General features: G+C 52.2%; 1 protein-coding gene across 1 annotated transcript in view; it reads right to left on the bottom strand.

Moving 5' to 3' along the window:
* LOC100973165 (collagen alpha-1(XIII) chain) overlaps positions 1–12,744 on the bottom strand; it is an 87,173-nt gene that overhangs the window by 41,773 nt on the left and 32,656 nt on the right. Inside the window, exons 13-15 of the mRNA XM_008968922.4 lie at positions 12,516–12,542; positions 11,662–11,697; positions 178–222 (exon numbers count right to left, since the gene is read on the bottom strand). Of these exons, the coding sequence (XP_008967170.2) occupies positions 178–222; positions 11,662–11,697; positions 12,516–12,542 (108 nt within the window). The remainder of the gene's footprint in view (positions 1–177; positions 223–11,661; positions 11,698–12,515; positions 12,543–12,744) is intronic.

Below are 12,744 nucleotides of genomic sequence, written 5' to 3'. Positions count from 1 at the left end.
CGCCCACATCAGGGGGCACTGATGAGAGACCACAATGCTGCAGCTGGGAGAACCAGGGCAGGCAGAAGGAGGCCCAAAGAGCTGGGACTCCAGAGTGTCCCCAGAGCTGAGGAGAGAGGGATGGGCACTGGGGGAGGGGCCTTGGGGCTGCCTGGGATGTGGGGAAGGGGGAGGTACCTTGGCTCCATGCTTGCCTGGCATCCCTGGCATGCCCCGTTCTCCCTGGAGGAAGAAATGAGAAAGCATGAGGAGAGGACCAGACTCGGGGCCTGTCAGCCTGCAAGGATGTCGGTGAGAATGTCTTGTCTGGAGGCTGGGATGGCTGTCTGGTTCATGTTGAGCTCTGAGGACCCTGCCCTGGTGGCAACTGTGTGGGCCCCTGTCCTCAGCTATGTGAACTTGCAAGAGGGCCCCAATTACAGGTCACAGAGCAGGAAAGGCCCCCAGACAGAGAGGCTTACCTAGTGGAATGCAAGTTCAGCAAGAGAAGTGACTGGCCCAAGATCTACCTACCACTCTGTGGTTGAGCTGTACCTGGAACTTGGGCTGTGGGACGGGACCAGGGGCAGGAGCCACCCATTGGCTGCTTGCCTACTGCACACCTTCCCTCTGGTCCCTGCCTGGGACTTCTTGCCTCATTTTCACTCCAGCAGCTTTGCTAGGATGGTACCTTCTGGCTGAGCCAGACAGGAGCTCTCTTCTCTTTTCATCTGGGGTTCCTTTCCCTTCCAAGTCCTCTGGGTCTAACTCTTCCCAAGGGCATGTGTCCCTGCCCATTTATCTGCACCCCATTTCTGACCCTACTTGTCCAGAGGCACAGGTAGGGTCACCTGTCCATTGTTGCTCCTCTGGGACAGCATGGGGTCACTCTACCATCTTGGCACTGCCCTATCTTTATGTTCAACATCTTTACTTCTCCAGAAAAATGCCAAGTCTATGAGAGTAAGGTGAGATCAGGAAGAAGGACACACCACAAGGAGGTGGAGTTGGAGATGACAGCCAGGGACAAGTGGGAGGCCAAGAGCAGGTGAGTCAGGACTATCATCGGCTACATCAGGGGAGGGGGGAGGGCAGCTCCTGGCTCTGGGAGTTGAATCCTATGCAGTGCCTGAGCACGAAGCCCCAGCTGGGGACCGGGATGGTGTCCAGCAACAGGTGACTGCAGCCAGCCTGCTGCCACTTCCTCCATCTGAAGGCCAGCGCTGTGGATGGGCAACACAGAGTGTGACAATCCTGCTCCCGGCCCAGCTGCCCCATTGGGTGTGACTGCTGTGGCTGCCAGGCCAGGCTGCAGTTTCCATAGGCTTAAAGGCAGAGGGGATCTGGTGTTCCCTGGCTTCCTTCTCAGCTGTCCACACTCTCCCTTTCCTGCCATTGTACAGGAGGTCCTGGTCCATCCTTCTCCTTACCAAGGCTAGAGGACTTCCACCCTCTTCCTCCGTGATGGGTCTTCCATGCAAGTGTCCAGTTAAGCTTCTTAACACACAGGCTGGATAGCGAGACCCCTGCCTTAAAACATCCTTGGCCTGCTGTTGACAGTAGGAAAAGGACCAGGTTCCTGAGCATGACGTTCTGACCCCTGCTTCCCTCCTAGCCTCATCACCTGATATCATGTCATGATATCACTAGTTTCTGTGTCCTGCTAGTTTCTGTGTCCCTGAAAATACTACCCATTTCCACGGTCTGTCTTTCTTCCATTTCAACTTAAAACCCTATTCATCATTTGGAGTCTTGGTTGATAGAGCACCCAGTTCTTGTCTGGTGCCCTGGGCTGAGCTGCCCTCGCACACTGACTCCTGCACCCCTATGAACCACAGACCTGAGGGCCTCTGAGTAGAGAAGGGTTCTGCCCTGTTTTCAGCCTGCAGAGGCTGTTTGATGGGAGTGGGGCCCTTTTATCTCTTCTATGAAGCTTTTTGCTATCCCCTATAACTCAGCGCTGCATCCTCAATGCGACAGGGACCACTTAGCATTTGTAATCTGCACACACAAATTTATGTCTGCCTGAGATGGCTTCACTTTTATCCTCTTTGGGCCAAGTCTCTAAATTCTACAAAAGGCCTAGAATCTTTAGTTCCCAATGCCAGAGCCCTCTCTCAGCATGACCCCACCAGTGACCCCTGAACCATAGGTGGGATGGCAGAGCTAAATTCAGGAAGTTACCATGGCTGAAAATCCAGAGCCCAAGGCTTGCTCTAGACACTAACTTCCTTCTTGTGGGACTGAGAGAGAAGGGCACAGCCACTTACTGCAGCTGCCATGTGTCTGCACTGGACTGAAAAGCTTTACAACCTTCCTCTCTTCCATCTCCAACAATCCCTTCCAATGTGGGAGTGGACGTTATTCTTGCTTCACAAGTAAGCTAACTGCGGCTCATAGAGGACAGGTATGATTGCCAAGGTCATGCAGCCTAGGATTTTGGATAGTCTGTTGTCTGTTATGCCAAGGTACTTATTTCTCTTGGCCAACCCAAGTATCAGATGGACTGATGTTCTGTCTGCTTCCACCAAACAGCCTTTGCAGGCTGAAAGCAGAGCAGAGCTCCTCTTTGCTTGGTGGGGATCCTTAGGTCTGTGGCCCATAGGGGTGCAGGGGTCAGAGTGTGGGGGCCGCTCAGCGCAGGATGCCCAGAAAAGCTCACTGCCTGTGTGCACAGCCGCTCTGTGGCCAGCAGAGGGCGTGACAGTACCTCATCTGAAGTCTGGCTACTCCGGCCACAGCGGTCTCCAAGCCCTCTCAGTAGCACCAGCTGAGGACTCCTGTCATTCTTTCCTTTGGAGGGTCCCCTGCTAACATTCTGAATGACCAGACCAGTTTGACTCAGTACAGAGGCCCCCACAGTCCTCTGGTGTGGGTGCAGGTGGGAGGTCAGCTTGGGAGTCCTTGACTATTCAGAGGCCCCCGTCATCCCTCTCTTCTACTTTCTCTGTCTTTTCTCTTGCTTTCCCTCAATGCCTCTGCCCTCTTCTTCCCACCTCCATTTCGAGGAGCTGGGCTGGCAGTGCAAGTGACCACGGATAAGCCACTTTCTCCCACTGGTCTAGGGTTCTTGGTTGCAAAGTGCGGTTAGATCAGATACCTCCCATCCACTGGTGCTCCTGTCTCTTCCCACCCACCCCAGCCCTGTCTCTGCTCCCCTGCACAGCCCTTTGGAAGGAGAGAGGCCAAAGCTGGGGAGGTGCCATTTGGCTTGGTTGGCAGCTCCAGAAAAAGGCTCTGTGGGGTGGGGAGGGACTCTTAGCTTTGGTTAAAAATGCAGCTCTAGGAGGGGTCTCAGTGGGTCCCTGCTCTCCCTTCCTCCTGCCCAGAGGGGTGCTCCTGCAGGGAGGAGGTGGCATCTACTTCAAGCTTGTCTCTGGGCTTCTGTCTCCAATCCTGGAAGAAACTGCAGAGCAAAACCCCGGAGCGTGAGAGTCTCCAGGCTAATTGGGGTTGTCCTCAGCCCCTGTTGATGTGAGTGTGTAAAGACACAATCAGGCACTCAGGGGAAATCAGAGCCCCAGGAGCCTCCTCGGGAGGCAGCCCTCCTTGTTAGGGTGGCTGACCTTCACCCCTTCCCTCCTCTCTGGGTCAATTCTCTTAATTTCGCAAGTGACCCGGGCTTCCTTGATCCCCATGGCAGGGCCTCCCTCCCTCCCACCCCCTTGCTTGGCAGGAAGCAGGGGCGCCCCCACTGGCCTCCCACAGCTGACCTCGCTCTGCCGCTCACTCCACTCTCATTAGGCTCACTCCCTGGGGCTTGTCTCCAGGGACCTGCCCCTGCCTGACCTCTGAACTGGGGAATGGCTTCTCCTAAAGCCAAAAACATTGGTTCCTGGATGATGGGGAGGTGAGAGTCATTATCAAGGACTCCAGCGTCGCTGTGGCTGGGGCCCATGTGCAGGAGGCAGGAGGCGGGGTAGGGGGAGGGCGTGGTTATTGCCCGAGGAGGACGGTGGCCCACCTCTGTTCAGAGGACTGTTCCGTGGGGCATGTGTTTGTGTGAGCCTGTCTAAGGGCTCCTTCTTTTCTAATTCCCCTCCTAGGTTTTCCTATTTAAAAAGTGTATTAGTAATTGTGCTCAGTTTCCATCCACTCACTCATCACTGTCTTGGTTTTTGGAGGGCCTGGCTCACTCAGTCCAGCAAAGCCCACAGGCCTCAATTCACCTCCTCTATCTCTGCCCCCTCTTGTCTCCCCAGAAGGGACTCAGAAGTTCCCCTGGGGGCTCTCAGCCGCCTTACTTGGGCTGGGGAAGTGGGTGCTCTGAGCCTTACAAAAGGTCTTGGCCACGTGCATGGTGTGATGGCAGAAGCTGTGACTCCCGGGCCAACATCCAGCCACCCCTCTGCAAGGCTGGCTTTTTAACCTCAGTGTCAAGAACCAATGCAGGAAGGGGTAGATTGTAGTCATTGTGGCTGAGAAGGCTCGAGGGGAGCACAAGTGGGTAGAGAGGCGTTTGCTTTGAATGACCTTGAAGGCCTGTCCCATCCCTGATTTTGAGGCTGCCACTCAGACTCCCCAGCTGGGCACTGCACCTGAGCACCACACAGCATTGATAGGTCCTCTGTTCTGGTCCAAGATTCCAGGTGGGAGGATGCATCCTTTACAGAGATGATAGAATGGAAGTGAGCTCCTTGGAGCATAAACCAGCCAAGCTCTGCTCCTGTGGGAGTGGCCTCTTAATTGGCGATTTACTGTTTGTTGAACAAGCTGGGCAGGGACTTGGCAAGAAAGCACAGTCTAGAGGAAGGAAGGGGGCTTTACGGTCAGCTCCCAGCCAAGGTCAGGCCAGGAAAGCACGGGGAAGTAAATGAAGTTCTCTAAGATTAGGCCTGGTTTCTGCTGCAGCCAGGTCTGGGTTGGAAGGCCCTGAGCAAATGCATCTGGTGGCACAGGCTCTTTGTTCTCTGTAACGGAGGAGGAAGGCCTGCCTGAGAGTGTGGGGAGTTTGCGGGGAGGGGTGGGGGTGGGGGGCGGTCGGTGGACAGCTCAAGCCTCAAGCCTGGACCAGGGTCTTTTCCCTAGGCCAGAAAAGCCAGGTGTGGAGGGCTAACGGTTTTCTCCCTATAAAGAGTTCCCAGGTCTTCCTTCCGGGAAAAAGGCAGCTCAGTTCCTGCTTCCCTGCTACAGCCATCTTCCACACCAGAGAGGACCGGAACCGCGGAAATCCCAGTTCCTCCTGTAATTAGGGCCGGCAGGAAGTGATCCGGGGAATTACCGGGGTCGGGTGCCCCATTGAAGGCCAGGGCTTTGGAAGGGCAGCTGGCTTGTAATCTCAATTTGAGATCGGTTGATTTTGTAGTTAGTTCCAAAAAGAAAAGTCAGCTCTAATTAATCTTGGACTTTGGAGTGCATGAAAAACAAAGCCCAGAGTGCTCAGGGTGGGGGCTGGGGTCGCTTTAGTCTCCACAAGGTCTCAGATCAGAGGCCCAGATCTTAGTTTTCTTGTCTTTAATGCGAATGGTCCCCACTAGGATTTCACAGCTTTCAAAGAAAATGCTGTCCCCGCACTAGCAGGCTCCTGCATCTAGGGCTTCCATCTGCACGGAGCACTCAGTGGGAGTGGGAACGGCATGGGCTACTCAGGTCCTACAGGAGCCGGAGGGGTGCAGGAAGGTTTCAGGAATAGCTGTTGTGGAAGGTTGGGGCAAGCTGCCTCCTCCAGGCTTTACTGGGAGTCCTGAAACCATCCCAACTCCCTGAGGGACTTATTTGGATGGAGTCAGTGCCAATGGGCAAAGCACTCCACTTCCTTAATTCTTTGGCAAGAGCGACACACCAAGTACTCCCTGTTCTGTGCTGCAGACTCTGCAGACATGCTCCCAGGGAGCCTGGAGACTCAGAGAAAGGCCTGAATCCAGCCTTCTCTTACAAGAACGAAAACAGCTCAGCTGCCACCTCCTTTCCTTCCATTCATGGAGGGGTATGGGGGAAGGTCTACTGGAAATCATCATGGGGTCCCCCAGGGCTGCTAAGAGGCAGATAGTAAAGTCATTCAGAGCAAGGCTTTGGGATCACACAGACCTGGCTTCTCTATTTCCTAGCTGTGGACCTCGGGGAAAATGGCCTCTGTGAACCTCAGTATGCTCATCCATAAGTTGGGAATTGAGTAAAACCTACCTCACAGGGTTGTTACAAGGATTCAATAAGTTGATGCATGCAAAGTGCCTAGTACACAGCCTGGCTTGTTGAAGAAGCCAGTAAGGTAGTTACAATTGCACGAGTTATCATTCTACAGAAGTGTGTCCACCACACGGGCCCTTGCTCTGGCTGGCAGATCAGAATCCTCATGCCCTTTGGCTGAAGCATTGAGAAGGGGCAAGGGGAAGGGCCAGCACAGCCACAGAATGAAGGCTGAGATGGCTGGGTGGGTGGGCTTCTGCCCCTGTGCCCTTCCCCAGCCCTCTAGCCATCTCATCATAGGGCCCATCCACTCTCCTCCCCAGGGCATTCCTGTTTCTGGGGAGCCCCACTGGCCTCCAGGAGGGGTAGCTGCAGTTGCAAGCAGCTCTAGCCTGAAGCTCTCATTTCCTCCTCTGGTCTGAAACCCACAGCCTGAAAGAGGGGAATGTGTGTTTCAGCCATGGTCCTTCATGCAAACCATGAGGCTTAACATCCAGGCCACCACAGGCATCAAATGCACCCCCAAAGTGAGACAGACAGACCAGTTCTGCTGTACTTAAAAGATAAGCTCTCACCAGGTTTTGTGATCCACATACAATCTGACAATACTCGTCAACCCTCTTGAAAGAGAGCCAAGGTTGTAATGTTTTAAACACGCTTTGCATCTTGCAACATATTTAAAGTAGATCAGTGTCATAAATTTGGATCAAATAGATACCACATGGGTGCACAACAATACTTGCAGTGTCTAGGCAGGAGGGCTGGCCCTGACTGGGGCATGGGGGCAGCACAGGGGCTGCTGGCCACACTGGGCTTTGATCTCAAGGAACTGATGGAGAAGCCTGCCTTGCGGGTCTGGCTGGCTTTTAAGAGGATACCAGGCCCAGTCCAGCTGCTGGGGGTGGTGGTGGACATTAGCAAACTTCATAGACTGAGAGCCTGTGGTGTCAGAAAGGTGTCCATCCAAGTGGGTCAGATCTCTGGGGTGAAGCAAGGAAGCTCATGTGGGGGGCCCATCAGTTACCCCACAGGTCCCGCTCACATCCTGACCTCAAGAGGCAGTCACATGGCCCCTGTCTCAGCTTGGCATCCCCAGCTGCTGGCACTGCTCCTCCCCAGGGTGGTAGGGGAGGGCAAACTCATCTTCCCAGCCCCTGAGACCAAGCCACCCTTCGTGTTAGTGCCTCCTCCGTAGGCCTTACTCCAAGCAGAGAGCAGAGCATGGAGGAAAGAATAAAAGAGAGGACTGATGGGCAATAGAAGGGAGGTAGGGGGACAGCCCTCCACATCCCAAAGAAACCATTAGTAGGTGGAGGTTGGGAGGGTTGGTCTGTGCAGTTAGCTTAGCCTGGGGTGAGTCCCCTGAGCAGATATTCAACTTCTGCACCAGGGTGCAAAGACAGACTGGCCACAGGGCTTGATGAGGCCTGGTTTCTAATTCCAGCATGGCTGTTTACTAGCTGTGCAACCTTGGGCAAAGTATTAACCTCTCTCATTTAGACAATCAGGATGAGTTCTAACCACTGAGCCATGGTAAGAACTGAATAAGGTGGAATAAATGAACTTTCTAAACTAGAGATGTGAAATATTGCTGCACTGCCCAAAGATGAAAAATCACTTCATCTCAAGATTCAGAGGGGAAATAAACTTCTGCCTGATCATGGTGATCACTGGGGTCAAGATATCTGCTGTCCCAGTGAGGCTGGGGCAGTGGGATAGGCACTTATAGCCTCCCAAGGAATGACCTCAAGTCCTTGGTGGCAGGCTGTCTGCTGCTGGTCATAGTTCCCAGTGCCAGCCCTCTGACCTTTGGTGGACTTGGAGGCAGTGGAGAGTTAGTGGCAAGATAAGGGTCCCAGCAGAGTAAAGGCCAGAACAGAGGAAAGGGTGCCCAGACCAGCCATGGGCTGTTGGCTTTGCAAGGCTAGTGGCTCCAGTGGCACCTACTGAAAAGACTCAGTGACAGGTTGGGAGCAGTGGAAGCAATGGGAACCTTCCAGTGACCCAGAGAGGCGGTGATGGGGCATGATGGCCTCACAGCCCCTCCAGATTCCATGAGAAGAGGCTACCGGAGAAGAGCAGAGAGGGTGGTCTGGCAGAGACAGAAGGGTTGGGAGGCAAGAGTCCAGCACGAAGGGGAAGGGTCTTCTCCTCAGTGCCTCATGAGACCTAGGAGTGGGGATGCTTCTGACAAGCCCTGGATGTGGATGGAGAAAAGACATGGACGAAGGTTCAAAGAGACAGAGCCTCCTCTCAAGGCCGGGATCAAGGCTCAGAGCTGCTCCTCTCTTAAGGCTATGGAGCCAACTCTGTCCCCATGAAGCTATGACTTCCCTGAGCTGGAAGGGATTTTCAGTCTCCCAGCTGATATAGAGACTTCTCTAAACACATCCCAGACCAGTCATTATCCAGCCTCTAATTGAACACCTCTGGTGACCAGAACTCCCTCCCTCCCTCCCAAGGCATCTGGCGATTAGGAAGCTCCCTCTTCTGGAGCTGGAATTACTCTTCTTGTAGAGTTTATTCATTGGCACTTGCTCTACTTCTAGTCATGCAAAAGAAAGTATGATCCTTCTTCCACACTAGAGCAGGGAGGCTCTGAGCAAATCTCCCGCTTCCTGGGGACCGGAAGTGCTGCCCCATCAGGAGGGCTACACTGGTCTTCTCTGCAAATTCAATGTAGCCTGGGTTACATGTTTCTTCCTACAATCTGAGTCTAGGATTGCCACTGTCCTGGGACCAGGCCCTCTAGCATCAGGACACCCTAACCCCAAGCAGAGGATTCTCCGTACTCAGGACAGCAGACCCCGTGCCCCTTCTGGATGAATCACTCTTCCAGTTTGCAGCAGAATGCAGACACCTGTCATGGTATGATGCCAGCCAAGGGCATCGCCGTGATGCCTGGAGACCCTCTGCTGCCCTGCAACTCCTTCACAGCTTGAAAGAGCTGGCCCTGCTGCTAATGAAAAACTGATCCCGCGTTGCACCAGGAGGCAGTAAATTTTATGAGTCTGTGTGAGTGGATAGAGGCAACTGCGGGGGCTGATTTCCACTTCCTGATACAATACAAATGTCTTAGTTTATGTAGAACTAATTAAAGATCTCTCAGGTCTTGCCATTTCATTCACCAGGCACCCATAAAGCCATGTGGTTATGGCAACCTCATGACTGCAGTGTGCGAGGAATGTGCTTTGGAGGGAGTGCTTCTTCCCTTCCCAACATTTCTGCCCCTCTCCTGCTGCTGCCTTTCCTTCCTGCTTCTTTTCTCCTCCTGGAAGGCTCTAGCAGCTTCCCAGCCAGGGTCTGGAGGGCAGGGTTGCACTCCTTACAGCAGGTGGTACCATGGGAAGGACCCAGACCTGGAATTGAACTCCTGCTCTGCCACTTATGAGCCAGGAGACTTTGGAGAGCTCCAGTGCTATGGTTTGAATGTGTCCCCCATAGCTCTTGTGTTGGAAACTTAATCCCCAATGCAACAGTGTTGAGAGGTGGAACCTTTAAGAGGTGATTAGATTATGATAGCTCTGCCCTCATGAATAAATTAATGTTGCTGTCGCGGGAGTGGGATAGTTATCACGGGTTAGTTATTGTGGGAGTGAATTAGTTATTGTAAGAGTGGGTTAGTTATCGTGGGAGTGGTTTAGTTATTGTGAGAGTGGGTTAGTTATTGTGGGGGTGGGTTAGTTGTCATGAGAGTGGGTTAGTTATTGTGGGAGTGGGTTAGTTATCATGGAAGTGGGTTAGTTATTGTGGGAGTGGGTTAGTTATCATGGAAGTGGGTTAGTTATTGTGGGAGTGGGTTAGTTATCATGGAAGTGGGTTAGTTATTGTGGGAGTGGGTGTGTGATTGCGACAGTGGGTTTGTTATAAAAGCAAGCCCAGCCTTCTCTTGCTCGTGTTCTCTCGCCCTCTCCTGCCCTTCCACTGTCCACCATGGGATGACACAAGAAGGTCCTCACCAGATATGGGCCCCTTGACTGTGGGCTTCCCAGCCCTCAAAATGGTAAGAAATAAATTTCTTGTCTTTATAAATGACCCAGTCTGTGGTATTCTGTTATAGCAACATGAAATGGACTAAGACACACAGTTTTCTCATTTTTTAAATAGGAGAATAGTCATACCAGCCTCACAGAGTGGTTTTAGGGCTAAAAATAATGCAGTTTCTGTTGAAAGATAGTGCCTAGACCATAGTATGTGTTCAGTAAGTAGTGACTACCATAAAATTATTATTGCTATTACAGTTATTATAATGACTGCTTCTGGGTCTTTGCTCAAATTGTTTACCTATCTAAAATATTGTTTCCATTCAGATTTTCTAGTGGAAGGCCCACAGTGGTAGATTAAAAATGGCCACAACTGGGCGCGGTGGCTCAGGCCTGTAATCCCAGCACTTTGGGAGGCTGAGGTGGGCAGATCATGAGGTCAAGAGATCGAGACCATCCTGCCCAACATGGTGAAACCCCATCTCTACTAAAAATACAAAAACTGGCTGGGCATGGTGGTGTGCACCTGTAGTCCCAGCTACTCAGGAGGCTGAGGCAGGAGAATCACTTGAACCTGGGAGGCGGGGGTTGCAGTGAGCCGAGATCACGCCATTGCACTCCAGCCTGGTGACAGAGTTAGACTCTGTCTCAAAAAAAACAAAAACAAAAACAAAAAACAAACAAACAAAAAGGCCACAAATGCTTTCTACTCCTCCAATGAAGAAGTAGAGCCTAAGACTCTTCCCACACTGACTCACATGACTTGGTCATGTGACTTGCTTCAACCAATAAGACATTAGAAAATGTGATACAAGCAGATACGTGACAAGTCTTTATGCACTGGGACCTGCCCATTTTGAATGCTGCCCTGGACCTGCTGTGCTGTAAGGAAGTCTGTCTAGCTTCCTGGAGGATAAGAGGCCATGTGGAGAACAGGGCCCCCCAGCCCACAGCCAGCATTGACAACCAGACATGTGAATGGGGCCATCTTGTCCCCTCCCACCCTTCTATCTGTCATTTGGTGTGACTGCATGAGTGAGCCCAGGTGAGATTAGCAGAATTCCCAGACTGTCAATCCACAGAATTGTGACAGAGAGTCAGTAAACTTGGAATGGTTTGTTACACAGCAATAGATAACTGATACATCTGCCCATTCATCAAGGTTGAGTTCTCAGGCTGTCTTCTCCCAGAATATTTCCCAAACTTCTCTCAACCTGAAATTTGTCTCTCCACTTCCTGTAATCATGCAGTGCCTTGTGACAGTAGCACTTAATAAAGTCTGCCTTCACTGGGGTTATTTGTGCAGGAGTGCTTCTGACTCTCTGGCCTGTAAGAGCTGGACCCCTCCATGTCCTACATCCTGGCTCAGCACAGAAAGAATTCTGCCTAGGTGGATCCCAGTAATTTGGCTCCCACTTAACAGGCCCTCGGGGGGCCAGTGAGAACCTGGCCTGCTTCACTACAGGCACAGCCACCTAGGTTGGAAGGGAGAGACCCTCTTGGGTCTGAGGTCCAGTAGGCCACTGATTTGTCCAAAGTCCTGCCCCACTTGGGTCCTCCCCCTCCATCTTACCTTCCGGCCATGGTAGCCCTGGATCCCTGGGTCTCCCTGGGAAAACAAAGAGAAGGCCATTAAAGAGGTTTTCCCACTGCCAAACTTTGACTTGTGCTGTTCCCCACACAATACTGTCCCTCTTCCTCTCAATGACTCCAAGTTCCACTGCCCCTTCAACACCCATCTCCAGCCTTCCCAGGAGCAATAGCTCTTAGCTTCCTCTGAGGCCAACACAGATTGTTCTACTCTTGAGAACAGGCTCCACTTTGCAGAGGCTGAGGAATGGTGGGAAGAGTCACTTGGGTAGAGACCCAGGAGACCTGATTCTATTGAACATGGACAAGTCACTTTCCCGCAGGGCTCTTAGCTTCTGCATTTATAAGATAGTTAGGCACAATCAGCACTTGGCATCTTCTTGTCCCCAGAGCCCCAGGGTCCCCAGCTTCAAAGGGAGAGCCTGTTTGACATTGTGGGCTTCTGGGTGAGGGTTCACAGGAGACTGGATTACCCTAGAGGTCTCTTCCCATTCTGACACCTTATAAAACACTATTTTATTGGGATATTGTGACGGTGTTCTGGGCATGAGCTTAGAGTTTCCAGCTAGATGCTACACTCCTTAGAGGGTGGACTGTGCCTTCAATGCCAGCCCGTAGCACTTGCTTCATTGGCGTGAGCACACAAGAAGTGCAATTCTTGTTGGAATCAAATTAGTTCCTGAGAAGGGTGGTGTTTTGTAAGTGGGTCAAGCTTGATCTGTCTCTCAGCTGAGATCCCTCTCTGCTCCTGCCTCAGTCACCTTCTGTGCTGCCTCCCCCTCCCTCCTGCAGGGAATTCTCCCACCTGTTCAACACATCACCCAGAAGGACACTCACCTTTGGTCCAGGAGACCCAGGTAAGCCCTGTGGAAGCAAAAAAAAAAAAAAAAAAAAAAAAAAGGGTGAGTAGAGCTGGTTGGGGCTAGCCATACTTACAGTAGACTCTAGGGGCAGAGCAGCTCCCAGTAGCTATGGCAAGAGAATAGGCATGCTATAGCCAACAGCTCTAGTGGGTCCTAGAAGGGGATCTGAAACCTGCTGAGGGCACGTGGGGATAACAGGCTTA

Source organism: Pan paniscus, chromosome 8, assembly GCF_029289425.2.
Source record: "Pan paniscus chromosome 8, NHGRI_mPanPan1-v2.0_pri, whole genome shotgun sequence".
Lineage (NCBI taxonomy): Eukaryota > Metazoa > Chordata > Mammalia > Primates > Hominidae > Pan > Pan paniscus.
Note: the sequence above shows the minus strand (reverse complement) of the source record. Positions and strands in the feature narration are given on the sequence as shown.